General features: G+C 45.9%; 2 protein-coding genes across 3 annotated transcripts; both read right to left on the minus strand.

The window, feature by feature from the left end:
- Nucleotides 1-1,200: 1,200 nt before the first annotated feature.
- Nucleotides 1,201-7,805, minus strand: LOC108097266 (transmembrane protein 120 homolog). Of its 2 annotated transcripts, none has more exons than XM_017199462.2 (8): nucleotides 7,516-7,805; nucleotides 7,214-7,403; nucleotides 6,520-6,638; nucleotides 3,274-3,403; nucleotides 2,824-2,963; nucleotides 2,529-2,746; nucleotides 2,070-2,449; nucleotides 1,201-1,602 (listed from the first exon to the last, which is right to left on the minus strand). In XM_017199462.2, the coding sequence occupies exons 2-8, from the start codon at nucleotides 7,274-7,276 to the stop codon at nucleotides 1,489-1,491; spliced, it is 1,164 nt and encodes a 387-aa protein (XP_017054951.1). In that variant the 5' UTR covers nucleotides 7,277-7,403; nucleotides 7,516-7,805; the 3' UTR covers nucleotides 1,201-1,488. The 2 variants fall into 2 exon arrangements, with proteins under 2 accessions (XP_017054951.1, XP_017054952.1); XM_017199463.2 differs by having other exon boundaries at nucleotides 7,506-7,805.
- A 788-nt stretch (nucleotides 7,806-8,593) lies between these two features.
- LOC108097265 (protein white) lies at nucleotides 8,594-14,675 on the minus strand. The gene is given in 7 exon segments (XM_017199461.2): nucleotides 8,594-9,337; nucleotides 9,435-9,566; nucleotides 9,684-9,999; nucleotides 10,072-10,300; nucleotides 10,303-10,725; nucleotides 10,862-11,135; nucleotides 14,493-14,675. Coding segments are annotated over 7 exon segments (2,061 nt in total). The 5' UTR covers nucleotides 14,565-14,675; the 3' UTR covers nucleotides 8,594-8,722.
- Nucleotides 14,676-27,297: the final 12,622 nt, after the last annotated feature.

Raw genomic sequence — 27,297 nt, forward strand, 5'->3', positions numbered from 1 at the left:
GTGATTTTCAATCGGCGGCGGCGCAACATGGCACATGGCGTTTGCTTATCAAATTAACGAATTACCCGCTTTCACAATGCCCGGTTCGTCCGGCATTTTCCGCTGCCAGCGTATGCGGTTGCAATAAATGATAATCGTGCAGGGGGGGTTCCATTAACCCCACCCCGAATCCGAACCACGGCCCTTCTGTAACCCTTGTTGCTTCCTCTTTGATGGTCGCTGCGGTTGCGTTGACCAAAAGTCGTAAATTCCGTTGTTGCCATTTGCCGCAGAAAAACAGAGGGCGGCAGACGGCAGACGGGTTTTGGATTTGGGTGGTCGCTTGTTGGGGCAGTCGGTTGGCAACAACAATGCAAACAGTGCCACAAATGCACAAAATACGGGGAGCACCGCCACCCACCGTCCACCGTCCACCGCCCAACGTTCGACATAATTAAAAGCGCGCGCCGTTTACGCAATTAATGAACTCTCGCCAAATTAGGCTGCGGCAGAGCGCAGACAAGCAAAACGGCCAGGATCCCGGGATCCCGAGCCCGGGACCGAAATGCACTGCCGGAAAAGCCCACGTACTTTCTCGCCAATTGAAGAGTTTGCAATCGTTGAATGTTTCTTTAAGGATTCAGTTTGTTTGGTAGCTTCGGACCCTATTCAAAAGTGGATAATTAATAAATGTTTTCCATTGAGCTAACCTGTATGATCAGCATCGTTTTGGAGCAGACTTAGCATGGACTTGGATTTCTGAACAGTTTTTTTCCACTTGTAGGACGCACTCACACAGAGTCACTGGGCTTGTGGTTTTTGCGGTCGAGGCGGGCGACGGCAAAATGGAGCTGCAAAAACCGCGCCGCTTTTTGCCGCATTGCAGGAGGCGAGCCTTTGTTGCACAGAATGTGGGGGAATTCGGAAGGGCCAGGGTTCCCCTTCCCTTCCACGAGATGAAGGCTTCCAGAAGGGGGCCGCATTAATGGCCTCCAGTAAAACAAGGCAATCACCTAAGCCTTGTCACCACGTCGCCTGCGAGTTTTTAAAATCACTTGCACCCCAGCCTGCTGAACACTATTTGTTGGCCAAGTTGAAACCCAAACTGCTATCACCAATAAGTACGAATGAAAATAGTTGTTTTTACCACTTGTTATTTATTTGTCTTTTTCTGTTTCCACATTGATTTTATTTGAAACTTAAATAGAGTAAACAAACAGATCACTTTGATTCCATTTAATGTTTCATTTTCTCATTTTACACTTACAATTAGGGGAAAAAAAGTATGTTATGACTAAATATTGTTGTTTTTCTGCTTATGTAGTGTTCGCTTCAAATGTACATAAGTGCTACATTTTGTGTATGAAATGAAGGAAAACAAAGTTCAAGGAAAGCAAGTTGGGAGGATAGAAACAAAACCAAGGGGATAAGTTAATAAATAGGAAAAAAAAAAAATAAAAACAGTAAATATATGTTGAAATGCCAGGCTTAACAGAACCCTTAATTTGCTTAGATTTCCTTCTTATCAGCGGGAGTTTGAGTCGCAGTCGCAATGGAATTAGTCGTAGTTGCAGTCGGCGAGAGTTTCGATCCACTCGACAGGTCCAAGTCACTGGCGCTGTTCTGTAATGAAAAGCCGGGAAATTGCCGGGAAACGGAGACCAGAAAAACATGAGTAGGGGCAAAAATAAATCTTCTGCTGGGTGCAGCCATCTCATATTGTGCTTCCAGCTAATTTTGTTTCTTGAAATCTGAGAGTCGTAAACTACTTTGAGTGCAATTGAACAGCAACGTTCCTAGTTGAGTTTCATATAAGAAAAAAGCATGCAAATGACACTAAAGCGTTACAATTTACTATATATAGTATATATATATATATATGTGAAAGCGTAAACATTCAGTCTTTGTCTATTTTACACAGTCTGAAGTTCAAGCGAGTGGCTCTTCATGGTTTTCCCTTGAAAAGGGTTTGAATTGTTTTCTTTTTTCGAGACTTTCGGCTGCCTATTCTACTCGAAGAGCCCTTTGAAGTGGTTGGGGATGTGACAGAGCTTCAGAAAGTTCCAGTCGCCGCCGCCGAGGTCGCTCACCTTCAACTCCTTGCGCAGCTTCATCGACTTGCCCATGCTCTGGAGGCGGTAGCGCTCCTTGGCCCGCTCGCGGATCTTCTCGGGCACCACCCACAACGTGGTCGCCATGTTGCCCACGAACAGCAGCAGGAAGAGGCCGGACATCACCGACACGTGCCACGGCGCGTCCGCCGGGCTGAAGGCCAGCTCGTAGAGCGTCCAGGCGTTGTACGCCTGATATCCGTACCCGATGAACAGGAACGGCAGGAGGAAGCTCAGGCCGCGCCACATCCACGAGTGGAAGCCCTCAATGGTGATGTCCATGTTGTGCCGCTCGCCGAGGGCCTTCAGTCGGTAGAGCAGGCCCTTCTGGTAGCCGAACTGCAGGTACTGGACGATGCCTGGAATTCAAGTCAAGCAGGTATGAAAGTGCTATAAGTGCTATAGGCAGATATGCGAGGGAGATCCGCCCGAACTCACTGATGTAGACGTTGAAGTACATGAACTGCATGCGGAAGATCTGCCAGTGCTCGCCCTGGGGCCAAACCAGGAGCACTCCGGCGGCCACCGTGGAGATGAAGTGGTGCGCCCTCCACCAGCCCTTGATCCTGGAGCCGTTCACCTTCAGGATGGACTCGCGGATGGTCAGCGTGCAGTAGTACCAGACCAGCAGGAATATAAAGGCCAGCTCTAGAGCCCTGCGAATGGGAATCGAGAACAGAAACGGAGGAGTGAGGAGATGCCGTGGACTCTAACGAGTGGCTGGCTGGCTTACCTGTAGTTGAATATCAAATTGAGGAAGGCCATTACAAGTCCAATTACGTTGAGTATTAATTTAAACTTTTCATAGTCGTCTTTATAGCGAACTTTGTCGTTTCTGTTCAGAATCGAGACATTCACATCGCCGAGGATTATCTGCAAAGGAACGGAGAGTGCGGAGGACGCAAGTGGATTTCAGTGGGTCAACTTAGAGTCAAGTCGAAACCAGTCGAGTTGAGTTGCAACTGGAGTCAACTGGAGTGGTGTGTGGTGTGCTGTGGAGTTGGAGTTGGAGTCCGAGGACCAAGACCAAGAGCAAGTCCAAGTCTCAAGTCCAGGAGTCCATAACAAGGCGCGCAAATTGTCGCGCAGAAAATAACTTTTTACGTTTTCACTCCACTTTCCCACTCGCCACTTTGAGGAGAGTTTACATTTTTTATGGCGGGACTTCGAAATGTGGACTAACCTGCAAGTAGCGGCCGGACTTCGCTGGCAAGGATTGCTCGATTTCGTGCAGTTGCGCCTTGCGCTTCAAGGTCATCTTTTGCAGGTCATCGACCTTCTCCTTGTCCTCCGCCGGAATGGGTCCTTTGAACCTAGAGCACACGCAAGACAAATAATACGTACAAATAAAGTAGCTGCTGTGAACTTTAAGGCTGTAAAATGAGGCAACAATCCTTTTTCCTGTTTACCGAACCTTTTCTGAAGTTTTGAACTTCATTTAACTCCTGGAGCCCACAGCAAATATGTTAAGTAATAAATAAATAATCACTTGCTTGTGATTTGGATGAACTGATGTCGACAGAAAACCAACCCGATTAGATAATTCAAATAAATCGCACCCAAATTATCGTTCTAGGTGGTTCAACCAACCTTCGACTTAACTTAAAATAAAGGTTTGGACTTTGCTCGAATTCATGTTATTGTGTCGTGTTTATTGATTGTGTAAAGATTGTAGCTTTTCCCATGGCTTTTCTGTATATTATTCGCTTACGATTATTTAATTATTGCGAAGCCACATAAATGGAAGAATAGGGAATGGACCGACCAAGTGGAAAAGCAATTTCCAGTGTCAAAGTTTAATCTTGATGCACATAATGTGGGCGGGTTGTGCGGTCAATTAACGGTCACCATAAACGCGGGTTCCATGTTCGGATGTGGCGCTTGAAAGGTGGATTTATGGCACTGGGCCGTTCATTTATCAGGCCGTCCGTCGTATAATGCTTGTTTTATTTTTAAACGCCTCTAATACCCCGTTGAAACCGATGGATAGATAACGGTTCCCGAGCCATATCGATACGGAGGTGACCAAACAAAGTGGTTCGATTATAATAGTTTCCGCTTTATACGTACATAGAGTATGTACATATAGGCTTAGAGGAACGCTCTGCCTTGCCAGTTCGGTCTACGATGATGACTTGCCAATGTTTTTCAGATTATTTTGTTTCAAGCAGAATCACCTCTTAGGAAGTCAGAAAGTCGTGACCAAAAAATTATATTTTCGTGTAAATTGACAATACATATATTACAATTAAAAAGTTCTGTAACAATATTTTAGCAAAAATCTATGAAGTCTCTTGTTTGTTCTTTTTGTTCTGCGTGTATACAAGAATCGTAAGATTCCGACACCGTAGACGGTTTTTTAGTGATAAGACCAGGGAAAATTTCCAAAGTCAAGATTTAAAAAAATTTAACAATTGTACATTTCAGCTGAATTTTTCCTACAACCAAATACAATTATATATTACTTTAAACAAACTAATACTCGTCGAATTCTAGCAAAGGAATACAAAAAAAATTTGACTTAGGAATCAGTGAAAAAAATTTGCACAACTTCATAAAAGCACGAAATACTGTAAAAAATGGTAACAGCTTCAAAGCTTTATGCACACACATCCATCTCTACAATTACAATCAGTTGCGAGATCTATATAACCAAATTGTTACAAAACGAGCTAACTCAGCGCTATTTGATCGTTAGTGTGCAAACAATATTTCAGCGAATAATGCTGGAAGTATTTTCATCGACAAACAAACCAACTCACAAGTCTCAATCAAAATTCATTCCCCAGGTTCAGGAGCAGTCTTCTGAAAATGCTAAACGGTCGAATTTTACTTAGAGAATTGCAAATTTATGTGAAAGACCGAATGCGTTTTAGAGGTCAAGGGGGTCATCAAACGCTTGCAACGTGACGCCAGACACGCGACTCTAAAAAGGGCAGTAGGAAAATAAAAGTGGGTGTGATAAGGCACTTGGGCACATAAAACCAAACAAACCAAAGGCGCCTAATAAAAGTGTCGAGAATCCGTTGTCTCATCGCCGCGCAGATTGTGTATTTGTGTACCCCACATTCGAGAGCGTTTAAAAACGCGCCAGTGCAAGCGATTTTTATTTTACTCACTGCGAAACCGCGCTCAAAACAAATAAAAAAGCAACAGGCCTTGGTCGCACAGTGGGTCAAAGTTGAGACTCCGATTTGCATGAACGCCAAAAGCACATTCGCGATAAAAATAATGTTAAGCCCGGGTTACTGTTACTTTGCTCTTAACCTGCAAAAAACTCCGGCAGGGTGTCACATTGAATGCAATTTGGGATTTTCGGGGAAAAAAATTTAAATCAGGAAAGTTGTCACACCGTGAAGTACAGAGTGGCAAAATTTTTTTCCATAAAAATAATCATTCAACATTGAAGAAGTCATAGTCCTAAACCATGTTCCCAAAAACGAAGAAGTCACTTTAACATAAACTGCCACTTAATTATTTTAAAGCTTGACCGTTTTGACGTTTTTTCCCCACTGTGCCCGTACAATTGTATTATTGTTTTCGCTGGGATTGCGTGTTGTGCAGGTGAGCTTGTCCATGGGGCTACGGCGGAGGGTCAAGGGCAGCTGGTTAGCTGGTCAGCTGGGCAGTTTTCGGTTTAATTTGCAGTCCGGCCAAATGACTTCACTCCCCCCTCTCCCGAACAGTTATTTTTATGAGGCAGCCATAAAACCAGAATCGAACCGTCATAGCCGTAGTCGTAGTGGAACATCTACCGCACACCTAACCGGCGGACGGGGACCAAAGTCTAGGCACTCCGGGCTCTGGTTTATCAGAGTTTTATCACGGCCAAGACACAAGAAAACACACAGTTGTAAAAACACTGTTTCCGAGCGACCCGACCAACTGTTGCCTGCTCCCCGATAAGAACTGATTACAGCCTGACTAATTGCCGCAAGACCTGTGTTCTCCCCACTTATCGCCGCAAGTGCTCGAGTGCTAAAATGCGTGTGTTCGCCTGATTAGACTGCTATAATTGATTGAAGTCGAATTCCAACCGACCAACACAACCCACAGAAGAGCGCCCAGCTAAAGGTCCCAAGAGGGGGTGGCTCTCCTCGAAGTGCCCCCAATTTCGAGGCTGCCAAACGATTTGTACGAAACGAAATACGAAAGATATATAATCCTAAATTGATATACAATAGTACAATAATAAATAAGGTGGTGCTGTGACTGCACTTTGATACACTGAAGAGGAAGAGTTTTTGAGTAAGGTGTGCTATCAAGCCCATTACTAAAACACACATACAAAATGTAATCTGTATAGTGTAGCAGATGTCTTCTTCATCCCGTTGCAAGCCTCACACAATTAGTAGTTAGGGTTGTTCCGAAGGAGTTTGCCCGAACCGGAGGCTCTATAACTCTAGGGGTCAATGACCCCAATACTCACTGTCGCAGGGACGCCGTTATCTGGTTCATGCGGTACCGCTGATGCTTGATCTCGTTGAAGCAGATTTGTTGGTGACTGTGCAGCTGCTCCAGGAGCTCGATGTACCGCCTGTTGCAGCTCTGGTCATCGGTGAAAAGAAAAAAGGGTATACAAATGATAAGTTAAGCCACACCAAGTAGGGTTAAAAAAGGGGGGAAAAGTTAAATCCAGCTTCTGCAAAATGTTAAACACCCCTAAGGTGATGTTTCTATGCCAGAGTGTAAACCAAACATATATACAAATCATTGAGTACATTTTCAAATGACGAATGGAAACTTCCTATAACTGATATCAGGTATCATGGTTTATGTGAACCAAAGCCTGTAAGCATTTTCATTGTATCTTGTTTTTTACACGTAAAAAGACCTGTTGATTTTATATTAATATTTAAATGATTATTGGCAAGACTTTCAGTGTAATTTAAATGTATTTTTCTTGGTTTCATGAAATTTTTCCTACAAATATTTTGTGTCTAATAATCATTTATAAAAAAAACATGAATGATGTTGGAATTGGGCAAGAGTATAAAAAAGCAGCTGTGTTTCAAGGTGAAAACAACGCTGACCGGCGTGGTTGAGTGTGTGTGTAAATTGATTGTATGTATTCTTTGGGGTGTACTGCTCTATTTCGGTTTCGACTATATGAATATATTTACCTCAAGCTCGGAGTACTCCTTGTTGAGCTCCTCCCACTCGTTTTTTAGCGAATCGATATTCATGTTTACTGTTACTTAGCTCTTACGCGGCTTTAATCGCCGATTTACCGTTTAAGCTTGCTTATATACTGTGTTTTGCTTTTGTTTTTGTTTCGTTAATTCCAATTATTGTTGTTGTTGTATGCAACAGCTGGCGAAAAAGAGGAAGAAGTTGGTGTTTGAGGTTAGAAAACAAACCGGTGAAAAATCAATTAAATATTTTTATGCAATTTTTCAACAAACAAACACGCACTCGCACTCACACACACACGTTGCCACGTTCGAAAAGCGAAAAACCTAGAGCAGCAACAACAATTTGACTTTGCAATAGAAAAACTAACAATAAAAAAAAACAACAAAACAACGCGGCGTTCTCTTTTTCGGTTAAATTCTTTAAATATAAATTCGTTTTCGCGGAGAGCACGAAGAATACAGCACCGCGAACGACGACTAATATTTTGTTATTAACTATTTCCGCAGCACTTTTGTTTTAAATACTTCGGCCAAACATACAAAATACAACACAAAAAGTCCAAAACAACAAAAACACAACACAGACACGCGAAATGAGAGAGCCAGAGAGCGGCGGCAAAAGAGAGAAGCAGAGAACGCGAACTAGTTCCAAAAAATCACACAGATGCTCAACAATAATATGAGCTATATACAATAATAAAACTTAAAAATTATTAACAATAAAACGAATATTAAGGAAAATAATGTTTAAAGTTTAACCTGCCAACAATTATTATAACTTAATTGCAATAAAACCGATTGAAGAATTATGAAATGGCAAAAAAGTTGTTAATCGCAGTTGAAAAATTACATGAAATTCCTAGGATAATAATATTAATAATATTGCTGTACTTACCTGTTGCACACATATATCCTACTTAATTACCTTATAAATCAACGGATAGATTTACTCGGAACTATTACAGCGAACCGAATAGTGCGGAACCGGTCCTCAAACGAAAAAAAGACACAAAACTGTGGTGGGGAGAGAGTATGTCAACGAAACGTGGTGTGGTGAAGGTGAACGGCTCTTCGTGGTGGGTGTATGGTCGCGGTAAACTTCGACACTATGGTGTACGAATAAGGGCGCGCGATTTGAATTGTTTGTAGTTTTTGAGAGTGTACGAAACATGTTCCGGTGTTCGGTGTAAAATCTATTTTTATTTGAAAAAGTTTGGAAGTGATGTACGTTAAAGTAAATCCTTTGGTTTTTTAGTTATTTTTTTTTTATGTATACTTCATCTGTAGGCGCAGATGCGCAACGACAAAATGTTATAATCAAAGGCTAGCCACTCAAACCATTTTGAAAAAAATATGAAAAACCGCATAGATTTTTCATAAGTCATACCTTTTTATTGCTGATAGAAATAGTATTACAATGGCTTTTGCGGAGGGGCAACAAAAAACGCTATAGTAATTCTGGTAAAAAAAAAAAACATTAACTAGGGAATTGACACACTACTCCTTGCGCCGCGCCCGAAGTCGTAGAGCCAGGTAAGCAAACACCCGGAATCCCACGATGAGAATAGTCAGGCCGACATAGTCCAGAGGCAAATCGGCTGCGGAGAAGTTGAGGGTCTCCAGGATAACCTTGCCCGAACTGGGGCACGTGGTGTTCGACGAGGTGCAGCTGATCTCGCCCGGCTCCACGTCCGCCCACTGGTTGATGAGCAGTCCCTCGTTGGCGTACCGGAACCACGAGAGGTAGGACAGCCACTTGAGGTACACCGGCACGGAGCCCGAGTTCAAGAAGAAGCCCCCGAACAGCAGGAAGGGTATGATGACCGGCGGACCCACGGACAGGGCCATTGAGGTCGAGGAGCTGGCGCAGGAGATCAGGTAGCCGAAGGAGGTGGACACGTTGGCCACCAGCGTCACCAGCGCCAGGCAGTTGAAGAAGTGCAGCACTCCGGCCCGGAGGCCGATCATCGGATAGGCTATCGCCGTGAAGACCAGCGGAACGGTGAGGAAGAGCGGCAGTTCGGCAATCGTCTTGCCCAGGAAGTAGGTGTCGCACCGGTAGAGTCGACTCCGGGCTTCCCTCATAAAGACTGGCAGCTCCGAGGTGAACACCTGGAGCGAGGGATCAAATGCCGTACACAGCCATTCAATTCAATTCAATTCAATTCAGTAATGCCTATTGATTGTGCTGGAACACGGTAAAACTCACATTAATCGTGGCAAAGACGTTCTGGAAGGTCATGTTTGTCAGAAAGAGAAAGATCGCTCCGTTGATATTCATCACGCCCACTTGCGTAAGTTGTTGGCCCAAGAAGATGAGGCCAATTAAGATGGCCACCATCTGAAATCGCATCGATACTCATTGCTCATTAGTTCCAGTTTGTGAATTTGTGACTGTGTTGTGCTTGTGTTTTATTCGGTTTAAAGACACTAACTAGTGCCTCCTGCAACCACTCACCGTTGTCTGGATGAGCCGCACCTTCACGAGGAGCGGCTCCTTGAGCACCGATAGCCAGGACCGCCAGAGGACCGCCCGGAACTGCATGAACCAGGTGGCCTTGTAGGTGTACCCGTTCTCCGGCTGCTCCAGCGGCTTCTCCGTGTTCTTGGTGGCCAGCAGCTGCTCCATGTCCCTGGCCACCTTGCTGATCGCGAAGTTGTCGCAGATCTTGGCTATGCGGTCCCGGGACTCGATCTCCCTCCCGGGCACCACAGCCAGGACCTGCACGTAGAAGTCCGCCGGGTTGTAGTTCGTCGGACACTGGGCCCCCACGCTGGAAATTTGGGAGATTTGGAAGAAAACAGGGGGGTTCATTGGGGAGCTGCGACCGATGGGCTCTACTCACTAGGAGAAGAAGTCAACGGCCTCGCTGGGAGTGCCCAGGAATGCCACCCGGCCCTCGGCCATCAGCAGGATCTTGTCGAAGAGCTCGAACAGCTCCGAGGACGGCTGGTGGATGGTCAGGATGACGGTCTTGCCCTTCTGCGAGAGCTTCTTCAGCACCTGGACGACGCTGTGGGCGGTGAAGGAGTCCAGTCCGGAGGTGGGCTCGTCGCAGATCAGGAGCGGGGGTCGGTCAACGCCTCCGAGGCGAAGGCCAGGCGCTTCCGCTCCCCGCCGGAGAGACCCTTCACCCGGCCGGGCACCCCGATTATCGTGTGCTGGCACTTGCTGAGCGACAGCTCCTGGATGACCTGGTCCACGCGGGCCACCCGCTGCCGGTAGGTGAGGTGTCGCGGCATCCGCACCATCGCCTGGAATATCAGGTGCTCCCGGGCCGTCAGCGAGCCGATGAAGAGGTCGTCCTGCTGGACGTACGCGCACCTCGCCTGCATCTCCTTGGCGTCCACCGGCTGCCCGTTGAGGAGCCGCATCCCCGACGGCGACACCTGGATGCCCTGCGGCGAGCGGAAGGCCAGCGCGTTCAGCAGGGTCGTCTTTCCGGCCCCGGAGCTGCCCATCACGGCCAGGAGCTCCCCCGGGTAAGCCACTCCGCAAACTGGCATTTGTTGTATTCAGAAAAAGAGGGAATTACTTTCACAAAGGGAACGTATACATCTAGAGGTATTTTATAATGAGGTATAAGGCCTCATTGAGTGGTTTGGGATGTAAGGGCATCCCAACGGTAAGCTCACCGTTCTTCAGGAGGTGTTTCCTGGGCGCGGGGATGTGTCGCTCGTTGCAGAAGAGCCCGCGGGTCCGGTTGACCAGCTGCCGCCATCCGGAGCCCGGCTGGTTGACCGCCCCGAAGATGTCCAGGTTGTGCCACGCGTAGGTGAGGTTCTCCGCCAGCTGGCCGCTCGCCGAGCCGCCGTTGTCCGGCGGACTGGGTGGGCGCAGGGTGCCGTAGTTCTTGGTCGACCCGTAGCCCTGGCCCACGCAGCTCTGCGCAGCCGCCCCGCCGTCCCCCTGCCAAGTAGAAAAGTGAAATGGGTTGGGAGATTCAGTTGGGCACTCAGTTAAAACCAGAACCTGCGAACCTGTGTATCTCCCCTCGAAAATTGGTGCGAATGTTATCGTTAATAGTTGTGTGATACATTTATATTGAAATGAAGTGATACCCTTCCCACACCTTATCATTACCCTTTCGTTTTCCTCCACGATAAACATTATGGGAATAATTTTTTCGAGTGCATCTCGAAGCGGTTGCGAAGTGGGACTTTTCAATTTCGCTGCGTTCGTCCATAAAAGTGGGGGCGTCTGTGCATAAATCTTGGCTAGCCTTTCTAATCTCCTCTCCCGCCTTCCCTGCTCCGAATCCGCCCCACAATCCACACCCCACTTCACCGAGGGGCGCCCATCTGTTTAATAAAAAGGTCCAAATCCCGAGTTTCCCGATTTTGCCGAGCTTCCTGGCAGAACGAGTCCTATTTAAAATGTGCAAATTAGGGCAGGCCATAAGCCGCATTTGGCTGACGGCCTTGAAAGGGAGCGGTGGGTGGTGGTTGGTGGATGGTGGGTGGTCGTCGCAGGGATCCGCCATGTTACCACTTCATAATACAATTGCGACTGTAAGTCGCCGGCATCTTTGGCTGTCGTTGTCGTTCGAGGACATTGAGCTCCGCGTCAGCTTTGCTTATAAGTAAAGTATAAAACTTTAGGGAAATTTGACCGTAAAATGGGGTCTTTGGCTTCAGGATATGGACTCGGAGTCTTTATAGATGAGTGGAACGAGCAGTTAGACTTTCGCACGATGAATGCTTCTTAAATTTCTCAAGTTGGAAGGGAATTGAATCCATTTACCCGATTTACGAACTTATGAAGGGGATTTTCCAAACGAGGCCTTTCCAATGAATAATTGCCTAATCATTCAGCATTTATGGCGTTTTTTTCGGAATACAACTCAAAGGAGAACGTTCGTAAAAATACTTTTAAAGGCAAGAAAAGGGATTCTGTTGAATTCTTTTTCCTCTGTTTTCTAAATACATATGTTTTGGAGAAGTTGGGGGCCAAAGTGATTGCCGAACCCACGGAACTGTCAGTTTTCGCTTAGGTGGGGCTTCCCTTTCGAAAAGCGGTAACCAAAGACGATTGCGGTATGGTCAAATCGACCCTCTCTCCCTCTCTCCCTTTCCGCCAGCACACCTCCCCCACTTCCTCCCCCTCGCCCCCCGCATATTTTCATAAACAATTTTCTGTTTTCCATTTGTGAGGTTTCTTACCATCGCGTCGGCCTGCGGCAAAGCATAAATAACAGGGATCCGCTAATTGGCGTCCAGGCAAAAAAGAAAAACAACGCAAACGATGCCCACAATGTGAAAAACATTTTATCCACCGCTGCTCTCATAATAATTTGTATAAATATTCATAAAAAAGATATGCAAAAAAAATCGGGAAAATGAGGAAGGCAAAATTTGAGGAATAGGGGGCAAATGAAAGCTGACATCCAATAAAAGTTAGACGAAATTCCAAGAACTTAGCGCCTGGCGTTCTTTCAAAATATGCTTCGTATTTCACCTGAACAATATTACAAATTTCTTATTTAGGCAAAGTATAAGTTTTTTATTTTAAACTTCTAAATGAGCTGAATACAACTTGTGTATAACAGCAAATAAAAAACATTTTTATTCATATATCTATCTAACAAAAGTATATTTGATCTAAATATGTTACAGATTTACGTTTTACTACTAAATTTCAAAAATCTCATCTGCTCTCTGTAATTAATTTCGATTTGAAGGCTCGTGAGTCTTTACTGCCTTCTGTCTTCTGCTGCGTTGCTTTTCCAGCTTGTTTTTCTAGGCACTCCGTGTCCGTGTCCAGTTTTTGGGCTGAATTTAGCCAGGAAAAAGTTGGCGACGTCGCGAGAGGTAGACGTAAAAAAATGTAATATCCGCTCGAGACCCCTTGAGCCGAGCGAGAAGGAGCGAAGGAGAGGGAGGGGAAGGGGGAGGGGGAGGGGGAGGAAGTCTCAGTCTCAGTCTCAGACCTGGCAAAATTGTTTTCACAACAAATGAGGCTGAAAAATGTTATTAAAAAGTTTTCCTTTTCTTTCTCCTTCTGCCGTCCCTCTCCCCGTCCCTTTCTATCTCTCTGTCATGGTTTATTTCGCAGGTTTTTGGGAATAAGCAACGAAAGATGCTACATTTCATATTTATTTAATTTTTTGCTTACTTTTTACTTGCCGTGCTATTTTTGAATTACTTACGAAATAAGAGGGCAATTCGAGGAGGTGGCTGGGCAATAAAGGGCCTCCCCCGCTCGCCAGATGGCGCTCTTCTTCTGCTGCGAGAGAGGAAGAGGAAGAGCCTCTTTTTTGATGAACTTGACAAATTGAAACGACTGAATGAAGAAGCGACTCAATTTGCTGAGTTCCCCGTTTCGTCGAGTGTGCCAGTGGCTAATGAGTGCACTCGAGAGCCATTCACTTTGATGCGAACACACCGCCGACGACGGAGGGCCAATTATTTAGCGCAAGGTTCGATCAAGTTGCGGGAAGAAACAATTCAGCTTCATAAAAATATCTTTATAATAGATGCAAATCAATAGTACCTACAATTACATAATACGAAAAATGGGACGAAAACAGTGTTAATTGAAATGAAATATTTTCCGTGGAACATTCGGTTTACCTTAAAGAGGGGGAGTGCATCCCCTATCAGCTGTTCAACTTCTCAGACTGCTCAAACTTGCTAAAGTTGTTTAAGAGCCTTGGAGAAAGATACAGCCAACCCAGGTATTTGTTTGTTATACAAACCGAGGTGCCAAGCGGCAAGATACACATAAATATGGCGGGTATCAGATGCTAAGCCCGAGGTATTCGTCTAGTCAAATAATGACCCAGATAAGACTAGATTGTACAGTATCAGAGAACGAGGTCTCTAGATTGCGTAGGAGATGCAGATACAGAAACAGGCATGGACCCAGAATAAGATACAAGATGTCTCCGAAAGCAACAGATACACACCACGTAAAGCCAACAATCCAAGAGCCCTCCATTGGACATGCATCAATAAACGAGACCCACTAAAACAACTTCCACTTTTTGCGGCAGATTAAATTACACCCGGGCCTAAAATGCCAGTGTTTCCCAAAGCCATTTTCCAAATGTGCGTTAAAGTGCGTTGTTACCCCTTTCACCAGCCTCTTTTTGTGCATCGCATCCAGCTCTAAGCTCTAGGCACTAAATACTAAATATTTTAGGTTTTTTATTTTATTTTCTTGCGCAATTGCGGTTAGGCTTTTCTGGGCCGCCGTTCTCACGCCGCAGAAGGCAGCTTTTCGGATGTTGCAATCGCAGTTCCTATGTCAACATTGTGTACTCACATTGCTCAGATGCTCGGCGGACGGATGCTTGCTGCCCCCGCGAATCAACAGCTCCTGATCCTCTTGGCCCATTGCCGGGTTTTCCTGGTTTTCCTGCTTTTCACCACCACCCAAAACAGGCACGTAAAAAAATATCCCGTGTGCTAATTGATGGAGTAATGCGCTCGAAGCCTCGTCACGAAACCGCTGACAAAATGCAACTGAAGGCGGACATTGACGCTGGTTACTGCGACAACAGAGGCGAAAGAGACAGAAGACCCCGGGGCGAAAGAGACGGGAATATGCCGGGGGATAAGGGACGGGGCGACTCTGTTGACTCTGAGTGGAATGATGTTTTGAGTGAGAGATAATCGGAGGTTTCCTGCGGAATGGCACTCCGAATACCCCTCGATTTTGTAGAAAACGGCGGGTAGTCACCTCTGCTCCGGCTTAAACAACATAATTGTCACCAGGTTAACTTTTATCTTACGCCTTATTTCGGCCACAGTTTGTGTTGGAAATCGTGAATATAATACCAAGAGAACCCCGAGACGATGAGTTTTCTACCCCAACTGAGGAGTTCCCGAAGTGCTGCTTAGGAAATGCTGATTAGAAAGCGTCTTTTTATCGTGAATAACGTAAAAGAGCTCTTTAATCCGCCTGCTGTCGTCCCCTTTCGGCGGTTTGCACTGTACATTGCGTGCATGATTTATCAAACGCCTGGCGACAGTTGACGATGCGAACTCAGGCCAGAACTCAGGTTGAGGTTCCCCTGCCGCCAATCTCCGGACTTTGCCGTCATCGTTAGCACCTCATCTCGGGTCGCGAACCCACGGACGGACGCTGGCTGTCCGGACATTATCAATCTTCATCATCGGCCGGTTGGCTCGGCACACGGAGTCCGGACTACGGATTCCGCACGGGGACGGGCAATCCGGCGGGCTGTCGATATTGTACGTATTTTCACGGACTTTGGGGTAACAGGTTTGCAACTGCCAGTCGCCGAGATTCCGGGGATCCAGTTTCATAGCCATTAGACCATTGGGAGTGTTTCGAATTAGTTTCGAATATTAGTTTCAAACAATTCCTAAACATTGTACATTGTTTCAATGATCTCTCTTATTGTATTTATTTGTTGTATTTTACTGAAGATCTTTCACTGAAACAAAGTTCTCGCTCTGTGCGAGAAGTGAGGTATTCTCATTGTCTGGCGATCGACGACCAGACAACAAAGAAGCCACTCATTATCAATTTCTGTACTGGCGCAAACTGAGAGAAAACTCAATGCACTTCTGGGGCTTCCCTCGATATTGTTTGAGTGGAGCTTAAAGCTGGTTTTTCCCGACCTGAACTGCAAAAGAACTGCAAAAGAAGTGCTGGAAACCGATCTTTAAATGCTCTTTCAACATCCTTGTGACTTTAAAAAACATTGCCTGGATATTGGATTGTACAGAACAGGGTTGGCCTTAATCGTTTTCGGTATGTGCAAAGACTCCTGGGACATCTCCAAAAGTCCTTAAGCATAGCTATGCTTAAGTAACTTTGGGAACAAGGACTGAGTACTACAATTTAATAATTTAATATACTGCTTAAGGCATGACTCCTCCTTTACCACACATTCCCAGCAAAAGAAGGAAAAAAGTAACCCGTGAAGCGTAAAAGTTTTTTCAAACACGCTTTCAAACTCTCTCCCGCGCTTTCACATAGGTAAATCGCCGGCTATTGACACAGGAAGCGGGGAGGAATGGGTAGAGGGGATGGAGTCTCCGAGTAGATTGACTTTGCCTCGGATTTTCTTGCCTCTGTACGCTTAACCCATGCAAATTATTGACGCGGACAGCGGGCTCAATAAATCTGTGGGGGTGAGTGAAGAAACTTTTGCTAATCAGACAGCTTTCTAGTTCATTGCTTTGGGCCGCCTTTTCTCCAGCCAATGCCACCCACCACCCACAACCCTTCACATCCCTCCTCCCTCCTCCCAGGCGCTCAGTTGGCTGTAATTGCAAAGTAAATCAACGCTGCCATTTGCCATGCCCGAAAAGTGTGCTCCATGGAAAAATGGGCGAAAGCAGGAGGAGGAGGAGCACTTTTCAGGGGACAAAAGGGGCGAAAGGGGTTTCCGGGGGCCAAGGTTTCCAGGAGTGTTCTGCAGCGTCGAGGATAATGTAAGAGGGCTGGTGCCAAAGTTTGGGCAACTTTCAAAGAGAGGAATGTGTTATGGGTTCGGGTCACATAGTTAGTTAGTCCCACAACTTCAAACCGAATGACGGCGAAGCCATGGAGTTAAATGTTTGTCAGCTATCGAGGCGGAGATTTATGGGGGAGCGAAAAGAGAGATGTAAGGGAAAAGTTTCCAAGATCTTGCCAGGTTTCAGTGGATTTAAATTAGCAGAGATCTAAAAAGTTGCAACGATTCCAATTTGTTCAGAAATAAATGTTTCGGTCAAGCAACCACTTTCCCACACAAATGCTTGTTTTGACCATTCATTTACAGAGCGTTTCTTCTCCTTTAATTGATGTCACCCATGACGTAACACATGACATCACAGAATGTAACTGCAAAGCATGTGTATGCGCTTTTATTTACTTAAATTCGCTCTTACTTATTTAATAAAGGAATATTACGAGAAATAGAAACTTTATTAAGAAAAGAAGTGTGATGGTTCAAATAACCCCTTTTAACCCTCTTTTCCATTCATGGGCAAATAAAGTGCCATGAGCTGCTCAGTCCAGTTTTCCCTTCCTTATTTTATTTCGCTTCCATTTCGTTTTTATGTGTCATCAATTCGAGTTTCTCTTGCAAACGGTCGATGAATTTGTTTATGCAAAGGACCGACCGAGTTCCCTGCCGAAACCAATTTTGACTTCATGGCAATCACTCCAATCTTCGCCTAGTTGGTCGCCATGCAATAAATGCAAAAGACAGTCGGGCCAGTACATAGATATATATAATATATAGATGAATTCCCTTCCCTGTTGAGTGGGTGTATTTAAATTAAGGGAGAGTTTGTAAAACACCAGAAACCAACACCCCAAGCAATTTATTAAAAAAGATAATTTGAAATAAAAAAATGACAGTTTTAATTTTAAACAATATTCTATAGTTAAGAATATCTCTTTTTTCTCAAACCTGTGAGTGCAAAGCATTTGGAAATCGCGAAACGTTCGTTCTCGCATCTTGTTTTTGATTTTTCTGCCGTTTTCTATTAGAGGACATCAAGCAAATGCTCGACAGTGCGATAAGGCAGTGTCAGTTCGCTGGATACCAGAGGGGCGGGGAGGCTATGTCAATGGAAAGTTGTTGGGTGGGAGGGGGTTAAGGGGAGGCCTTATAGGGGAGGCCTATGGCGAGCGGAAGTCGCCGTTCGCTTACAGCACGCGCGCGTCTCATAAAAACGTATCAAAACATCCGCTGGGAGTCATAAAAATTTTCACTCCGACTTCGCTTTCCGTCGCCTTTTCGCCTTTTCGCCTTTCCGCCTTCCATCCAGGCCCACATTTTCCGCCTGCTGGTTTTTCCTGCGATGCAGTTGCCTTCTCCGCCTTCAAGTGGGACTACCCGGCGTATGTGTAATCTAATAAAATTTTCTGTTTATGTGGCAACAGGCTCTGCTGTTTCTGCTGTTTCTGTGTCTAGCTAGTTAGCTTCCTCCAAGTGGCTTTCCCGCTTTCCACTTTTCCCCTTCGTTTTTTTTTTTTTTTTCATTCTCATCTGTGCAACAGTTGCGCTGCTTTATGGCACATTGGTTGAGGAGTCAGGAATGCGAGTTTACTGCCAGTTGTTCGTCGCAATGGATGTGAAGGCAAAGAAAACTTAACCCCCTGTTAATTGGCTTTTCCAGCATTATCATATGTTTTCCGTTCTCAGCTTTACCCCAAAGGTTACTTGAAAACTAAGCAAATCAATGAATATAAAGAGCCATCGTTTTACTACTTTTTAATTGCAGTTATCTAAATCAGATTATAAAAGCAGTTATGTTAATAAGTGGGTTGTTAGGCATTTGTATTAAGTTTTCGAATGCTCATTTTAAAGCAACTTAAACATCGCTCCACTTATGTTAAACCGATTTTCTGTTAAGCGGGTTGGGCTTAAAATGTTATTATCGCGCAGCAGGCACACAGCGAAAAAATCGTTATGAAATCGGGGCATATAAATAAATTCATAAATATGCATATTTGTCAATGGTTTGCGTTTATCGCGAAATTATTTCCAGACCATGTTTATAGGCGAATATTTAATGGCTGGCCAAATCCCGCAAAATGGTGATAAAGCTGCCTCTAGGATATTATGTTGTTATGTTGTTGGCATTGCTTTTACACAAAGTGAAAATACGAAGTCGGAAGAAAAAATAAATGTCATAAATGTCGGCTTATTGCAAACAGCAAAGGAAAATAAAGCACAATACTCGCATATTTGAAGAACTTAGTTATTGTATAATCGAATAATTTGTTTTCAAATTGTTCCACACTTTTACGACAAATCGAAACGCAGCGTCTGTAAAAACCAACAGCAGCCAGTGACGTTTTCCGCCTGTTGCAATTTAATTATATTAAAAATGCATATAATTTATCAAAATGCGAAGGAAAGCAGGCGGTCGGGAAAAGGAGGAGGTGGAGGTCGGGGCGGAGTATGTGGCACATGTCACAAGACACGGGCTTTGTCTTTCTGTCTGTGACAACACATAGCGAAATAATTAAATTGCATTAAAAGAACGGAGGATACATGGCGGAAAACATAAACACTCGGCGGAGTGGGCAAATATGCATATGAAAGGAGTTTAAGGACAATGAAAATGTGTAGCTAATTAGCAAACTGACAGCACAAAGAGGCGAAAAGCGTATCTATATATAGGAGAGAAATTAAAATGAAAAGCTCAAGGGGAAATAGGGATAACGCACACGCACCGTTAGACAGGCCAATGAATTATGCAAAAATGTATGGTAAAAATGGCATGGGATCCTTTTGTTGCCACATTTAATTTTTACTCTCACTTCCCTTTCCTTCCCTTCTTCCTTGGCTTTCTTTTTGCCCCGTGTTTTTTTGCGACACAACATTTGACATTTTGTTGGACTTAAAAAATGTACAAAGGCGGCAAAGCCCCTCACTAATATGCCATCTAATTTGTTATTCATGTGATTTAAGCGCGTCAAAGAAGATTAATGGCTGAAAAGGCGGCAGGAGGCAGGCTGAACCGAACTGAAAAGTGGCAAAAAGCCAAGCTTTGGCTTGGAACAACAAAAGCCAAGACCCGTCTGGGGACCGGGGACCGGGGACCGGGGAATCCGGTGGAGCACTACCCCTGATTGCGGTGTCTAAGGGATAATTTAATAATGCCAGACTGGTTAACCCGCGCAGGCCCCGCCCCCTGCCCCCTGGGTCGCTTTAATGCCAAATGAAATTCAATTAGAGCGCTTTAACCAACCCGACGAGAGTTCGGCGAGCGTCGACAGAGATTCGAGTTTCGAAAGGTGCCAAAATAACACAATAGATATACGGATATATAAAACATATATGTTAAAGATGCCATCGAATATATATATTCCAATGCAAAACACAAATTAGTGCTCTGTTTGGCTTTTCTCACCTGCGGAACTCCTTATCGAAATTGCTAATTGAGTCGGCTAGAAAGGAAAACCAAATGCTACAAAGGGAGCGGAGTACGCAGGGACGAAGAGGTGAGGTGCCAGTTTCGTTATTGGTTGTTGGTGCAAGTTTTCGTGCCGCAGCTATTAGCTTTTGTATGTTTACAAATGGCCCTCGCAGCGGCTCTTTGATGCGGTCACACTGGTTTCGGTTTCGAGCTCTAAGGTTGGAGAAAAACTTTGCAAGTCGGGCCCGCCGCAAATTAAAGTGCACGAAAGGCTGAAGTTCTCACTGAAATATTTGCGAGACGGCGAGGAGAAGCCCTCCTAAAAAATAGCTTTGTTTCGATAGCAAATGGGCGGGGGGAAAACGAGAAGCTGGCCAAGGATTTTCTTCTGCGGTTTTCCGCCTGCCGCCCTTCCTTCGAAAGCAACAGTTCGAAAAATTGCAGCCGCCTGCAATGGCCGGCCACCTCCCACTCCCACTCGACTGCCCCTTTAACGAAAGTCTTGAGAAAATGTGCGGTTTCTGAGGTTCCCACTTGAGAAATCTAATTAAACAAATAGCAAAGCTAAGCTGGCAGTACAATCCGCACTGCAGCGCACTGAAGGATATTAATAATAAGTTTCGGTTAACTCTACACGCCAAACTTGCCAGGCGGCCGGCCGTCAGGAAGCCGGAATAATTCCAATCTATGAAACTTTCGGCATGCGGTCAATAACTTTGCCAATAGAATTTTACGGTTTTGGTATTATCAAAATATTGAGTATATACGGAGCACCGCAAAGATGGCGCAGTGGTTTTGTAAGGGCCGTTGGCAGCAGTTCGGCGGCAGCAGCAAATTATATTTGGGGGAAAGCTAATTGTTGAGAAATAAAAACCAGGCCAAGACAATCGAAATGCCGATTTCACTTTTCGGTGGTTCAGCAAGATCGCTTGTCCCGTCGGTTATCGAGGATATATATAATACAACTCCGCCAGGCTGACGTGGCGTGGAGAAATTTCTGTGGCAGCACCGCCTTTTTTTTTTTTAAATCTAGTGAGTGGGCGGGATGGCTGGGTTGCTAGGTGGTGAGGTGGTGACGAAGGACAACTGTTGCTGCGCCTTCTGCCTCCCGCCTCCTGCCGCCTGCCTCCTCCCGCCTGCACCCTCCAGCTTTCCCGGTTCCGCGTCGGCCGGAAATGGCGTCAATGTCAACGTCGACGCCAAAAGGTTCCTGTCATATAGATGTCCCCGTGTGTGGGCGTGCGCTTGTGGGCGTGCGCTTGTGGGTGTACGGGTGTGTGGGTGTGCGGGTGTGCGTGTGTGGGTGTGCCGGCATGTGCGTGTGCGGTTGACAGCAACACGTTTACGTCTACGGAATGTCCTTGGCTCGGAGCTGCGCTGCCTTCACGTGCTCGTTTACAGTCATTTATCATAAAAATATTTTTGCACTCTCATTTTTATAAACTGTATTGTTTCACACCCTCCCAAAAACTCAGTGGCACTGAGCGAGTCGACATTTTTATGAAGCTAATTTGATGTTGTCATTCTTCATTTCTCATTTTTGTAGCTCCATTTTAAGTTTTACAGCACGTGTGTGTGTTTCCGTGCTTTTCCGCGAGTTATACTCGTAAGTCAAGTTGAGACAACTCAGCAACAGGAACTAAACACTGCGCAAAACGGGTAGTTGCTTAACAAAAACTGAAATGAATGAATGAATGAGTATCTTAGCATTTATTAGCCGAACTGCGTTCTAATCTCTGCCTGTCGCTGTGCATATTTATAGTTAATGTTTATTTGTAGCTCCGCGACTGACCTTCTTTTCTTGCCATGATTTCAGTGCGGTTGAACATATGGAAAATGCTGAAATGTGGCCATAAAGCGCCACCTAATGGCCGTGCACTGAAACTTAACGAGAGTCGGGAGCAACTTTAAATGTTTTCCACTCTCGGTTTAGCTGGAAAAGGCGCCGGGAAAATAAGAGCCAACATTACCAGCGAGGCAGTGTAAAGCTGCGGCCTGAATGTAAGTATCTGTCGGTGGCAGAATACTCGTATGTTGAATTTACAATTATTTTTTGAGCTTAAATGAATCTTTTGGATATGTATCCGCATAACATATACGTTCCCCCAAGGGCTTAATACATTTCTACCTTTGATCTCGGCTCGCTAGCCATCTATTTAGGATCCATGACTCGTTCTAATTCACGCACTTAGTTAAATATGGAAAACGTTTGGCAATCGGGAGGCTGCCTCGCAGAGGTAGACTTGGGTTACAAGTAGTGATTGTTTATCACTAATCGATTGAGTGCTTTGGAAACGGCCAGCGATTTTCGGGAGCTGCCTTTGCCTGTGTCAAAAGGACAAAGTCGGCGGGTTGGCAACCCGTGACCCCGTGTTTTTCGGTCCTTCCCCGCATTTTCGCAGTATTTTCCTTTATGAGTACATGTCAAAAGGAGCAGTGACAGCAGCGGCAGCAGCCGATGTGGAATGAGATTAAGGACACGAGAAGGACGGAGAGGGATGCGAGTATAAAAAGACTTCCTCTTAGACGACGCTTTTAGCTAAATTGCGACAAAAATGGCAGAGCGACTCGTGGAGAGGAGCGACAAGGACTAAAATAATAAAAGAACAATGTCGAAAAGAAGTTGGGCTCATAAATAAGCTCTCAGTGTCCTGCGTGTGTGTGTGTGATTAGGATAAATGTCCTGTGGCTGTGTGGGTATGCCTCTACGTGTGTGTGTGTGTGTGTGTGTGGAGGGGGTTCGACCGGAAGCGGATACGCGCTGCAATTGTCATCCAAAGTAGGTCCAGAACGCGTGCCTAGGTGGGCGCCATCATAATCATTATTCGTCCTTAGCCGTCCTTCACGCTCTGCCACCACCGCTTGTGCCACCCACCTGCCCCACCAGCCCCACCTGCCCCATCAGCCACTCTTCCCACTCCACCACCTCGATTTATTTGCGCATTTGTTTGCCTTTGTCGGCACTCATTCATTTCACAAAGCCCACACTCCACGAAAAACCGGAGAAAAAACTTCCGCATATGCGCCGGCTTTTCCATTTTCCCCTCCACTTAAATCAGGGAAGCAGGAATACTCGTACAAGAGCTAAAACAAGTTCCCCGATCAGAAATTATTTATGATCCATTTATTAAGTCGGGAGCATCTCGGGTTTATCGCATAATGCCGAGAACCGAATTGTTCAATTTCCCTGAAACTAATCTGTACAAAATTATTATCAACATCTGCATTTCTTTTCATAATTAATTGTCTCTTTTTCTTTTGCATTTAAAAGGAGCTTTTTTCTATATTTATTTTCAGAATATCTAAAGTTACCTTTGTTTATTTTCCCGAAGTGCTAAGTTTCGACTTTAATAAATTTTTTTCGTCACTCGCTGGCTTTTTGTTTAACCTTAACCATTGCTCATAGGGACTGCTTCCGGTGGATACCGCTTTTCCCCGCCCTGCCCCTCTCCGTTTGCCTCTCGTTCCTGCCGACAAGCTCCACCCACTCGCCAGTTGCCACCCACTCACCACCCGCTTTTTCAGCTGTCATTCAGCGTATTTCCGTCTGTTCACAGTTAATTGCGGCTCAGCAGTTAATCGTCATTACGGACACATGTGGGACGCCGCCCACGCCCCCTGGGGCGGCCACCCACGCGCCACTCCCCCTCCTGGAGAACCTGGAGGACCTGGTGGACCCCACCCACTTGGCGGACCACCCCCTGTGCCCCAACATATCACTTTCAGGCTCTCGGGCTGCTCTGGGATGCCGTTTGTCTGTTTGCGGTTTTGATTGTCACTTGATGTGTTGTGATTATGATGTGTTCTCCTATCTGCCACGCCCACACGTCCACACGCCCACAGCGCCCACTAATGTGGTGATTTGTGTAAATTTGCTTGTCGAATGCCGGTCGATTATGTTCGCTCATGTTTGACAGGCGTATTTCTTTCCTAAGTCGCAAGTCCCGGGCCAAGTGTCGCAGCCTGGCTCCCGCAGTAGGGAAACTTTTTTGGAAGCGGCGAATTTATGCCGTCACCTGCTGCCAAGAACATAAAACCGAGCCAAAGGTAAAAAGAAAAGCATAATTCCGCGCTTTTTACTTCTTTGTTCTTGAGGGGGCAACCCAGCCGGGGCGGGGGGACAAGTGTCGCAGGTGCGTTCAATGCTCTCGACAACTTTAACACTTGGCCAACGGTGGCACAAATGGGTTAATATTCCGGGAGGTTTATGGGCTTTAATCAATTTTACGGAATTAGGAAGAGACCTTTCCCTTTTCCTTTCGGCTATCACGAAATTACCACGTTATACGTAAGATATTTGAAACCTTTGCAAGTCCTTCGCGCAGGCGTTTTGCATGGGCTGCGTATTTTGTATGACTGGAGTCTATTGATCAAAGAACTAGCAACTAGATTTGGAATAAGGAAAACTTTACGGGAAAAGGGATATCGTACAGTGAACGCTCTACAACAAATGCTACCTACCATGTTGGCTGTCAAACAAGAGCAGTGCAATTGAGAAACTTTTTTAGCTGCTTGCAGTTCGTGTTTGCTATCTGTGCCACACATTACCCCTCCCCCTTACCGCCCACCGCCCACTGCCCGCCGCCCGCACCTTCTGTCTCCTCCTCAGCAGGCTGTCCCTGTCTGACAGCCTGCCTGTGCATATTTGAATACCCAACATGGCTCATATTCAACTAATTAGGCGAGTTTTGCAAATACATTTTCATTATTGTAATTCTGCACTGCAGAAGGAAGGGGGCGTTCGGGGCGGGGGGACCCGGAATCAGCAAGAAACGAGTGCAGAAAAAATGCAGTAGGCAACATGCTGGCAAAAGTTTCCCATATGCTAGGGCTGGGGGGTTGGTCACAGGCAGAGGGGGTGCCAGAGGGGGTGGCAGTGGCAGTGGCAGAGGGGGTTCGGGTTGGGTAACAGACACCGACACATGTAGGCCGAGGCATTTGCATATGCATACGGAACGAAATTCCTGGAGGTAAAATGCAAAAATCTGCAACTGCACGAGGAACAAAAAAACCCACTTGCAGGGGGAAAAGTGAAAAAAGTAGCAGAAAATTCAACTCAAACTAGGGAAAGAGCTCACGTCACAGACAGAGACGGAGACAGAGACAGATAGAGAGACAGGGACAGAGACAGAGATAGGGTAAAAAGTGAGGGGGGAGTGGGGGAAGTGGGTGCAAGGGTCTAGTGTTTGGGTTTCGGGGCTTTGCGGGGCAGACTGCGGTGGTCTCGCTCCCAAATTGGCCCAGACTGGAAAGTGAAAAAGCCGGAGGAGGAAGAGGATGGGGAGGGGGAAATAATGAAAAAAGTGGAAAACAGAGAAGGGCAGAACAGAAGAGCATAGAGAAAATCGGAAGTGAGGCTTACTGCCGTGACACGCAACCAGAGTTGATTGTCATAAAGGAAGACCACAAATTAGCATGATAAAATTATCAAAGGAGAAAGGCCAAGGAAGGGAAACGAGCCGAAGTCTGGCTGACTCTTAAACCCAAAGCAATACGGTGTTGGATTGTGCGAGCGTCCCTTTAACCTGTGACCTGTGACCTTGCCTGCCAATTTCGAAGAGTTACTGTGTCTTTAAAGCTTAGGTTATGCCTGATCAAAACAATGCCAGCTGGGCGCACTTAGGCCGACCCTTCCAAGTATTTTCTTTTAATTTGCATATAGCCTTATCTGCTTGGTGTGCGGCTTGTCCGACTGTCCTCCCCGCGTTCCATTCGCTTTTCCTTTGCGACGGCACTGCCACTGCCTTTGCCTAAGCCCGAAACCATTAACACTTGTTTCTGTCATTTTACATGAAAAGCGGAAGCGCTTTTGTTTCTGTGCAACAAACAAGTTTCCTTGCCTCACTGCCAACTGACAATTCGCAGCTCGCAAATGCCCCTGGCCTAGTCGCATTTCCCGCCCGCTTCCCACTTTTCTTTTTGACATGGGTATCCGTATCCGAGATTCCGAGATTCGTTCTCGGCCCGACTGCCTCGTGGAACGAGGAACGTGAAACGTGGAACGGGGATTTTCGAGCTTAAGACTCTGAATTCGGGAAGTGCGTTGCATGCTGCCAACTGAGTTTGTTACCGAGCAATCGCTTTAGTTTATAGTATCGAGTGAGATTGGTTCTCTTTGCGTTCCTACATGACGAGTACATGATCTTGTAAGTAGGGCCAGTCAATGCAAAGAATGCTTGGGCAGTGTGACCATGCCAACTTAAGAAGCGGTGCAACGTGACCGTGTAAGTGAGTAATTATGCAGACTATTGGGACTACGAGTATTGCTCGCTTGTTCTCTACTTTCAACGATTCGCTCGGACCCGGAGACCGTCTAAATGCGTACGTGTACGTGTACGTCAGTGGACAGCCTTGTTGGCAACTTGGCAACTTGGCAAAGGGTTCTGGGCCTGGCATGTCGGCCAACTGGACGAGGGTCCCGCCTTCCGTCCCCAGAGCTCCTCCCTCGCATGGTCATGGTTCTCCGACGGACGCCAACTTTTTGCACAGCCTGTCAACGTCAAGGCGTGGCTCACTGGCCTCCGTGGTGGTGACTGTACTTCGCCCCCAGCCAAAAGGTGTTCGAGCAAAAGTTCTTGAGCCCCGCAGACTTGCTGTTGGCTCCTCACCAGCTGATGCCCTCGTGATGGATGGGTCTCAGGGCAATAAGCATTTGCTAGGATTGTTCATACGCAGCCACTCAGCCAAGATTATTTGCATGATGTTCAGGTCTACTGCCTACTAATAACTTCAGCGCCGCGCTCCTTCCTACAAAGTTATACCTTTAAGTGTGCTATAAAACGGGCACTGCAGCCCTCGACGGGTGAAAGACAGATCGCAGACCTGTAAGTGTGTTCGAGTGATACCGAACTATCTATCTAGATGAAATGCTGTACCGAAGCTATTATATCAAGTGTACCTCCTTTGTTCAAGGTTCGTTTTAACCGGAAAAGGTCTTAGTTTCTACCCTTCAGATAAAGGCATTATTTTCCCCATTGATGTCCCAGAGTTTCCACTAATTTTTTCCAGAACTATGGCTACTCGAAATTGCAAAATTTTGATTTAATTTGAGAGCCTTAAAGAGTTGATTTTTCGGCAGTGAGTCGAGTCGTTCGTTCCTTGGAACGGGGGAAGCCATTTCCGAAATCGAAGTGAATTTCTGTTGGTCAGCTCATCGTAGTCATAGTCGGCTGCTGGGTCAGAGGGGGTTGAGGGGGCCCGGATTGCGATGCCGATGGGGAGTACGGAGCACGGAG

The sequence above is a fragment of the Drosophila ficusphila genome, unplaced genomic scaffold (genome assembly GCF_018152265.1).
Source record: "Drosophila ficusphila isolate 14025-0441.05 unplaced genomic scaffold, ASM1815226v1 contig_198, whole genome shotgun sequence".
NCBI classification, from domain to species: Eukaryota; Metazoa; Arthropoda; class Insecta; order Diptera; family Drosophilidae; genus Drosophila; species Drosophila ficusphila.

Coding starts and splice junctions, on each gene's coding strand:
- LOC108097266 (XM_017199462.2), bottom strand. CDS start 7,276: ATGAATATCGATTCGCTAAAAAACGAGTGGGAGGAGCTCAACAAGGAG. Junction 6,639..7,213: donor AGGAGTACTCCGAGCTTGAG/GTAAATATATTC, acceptor ACCGATGACCAG/AGCTGCAACAGGCGGTACAT. Junction 2,964..3,273: donor AGTCCGGCCGCTACTTGCAG/GTTAGTCCACAT, acceptor GTTCCTTTGCAG/ATAATCCTCGGCGATGTGAA.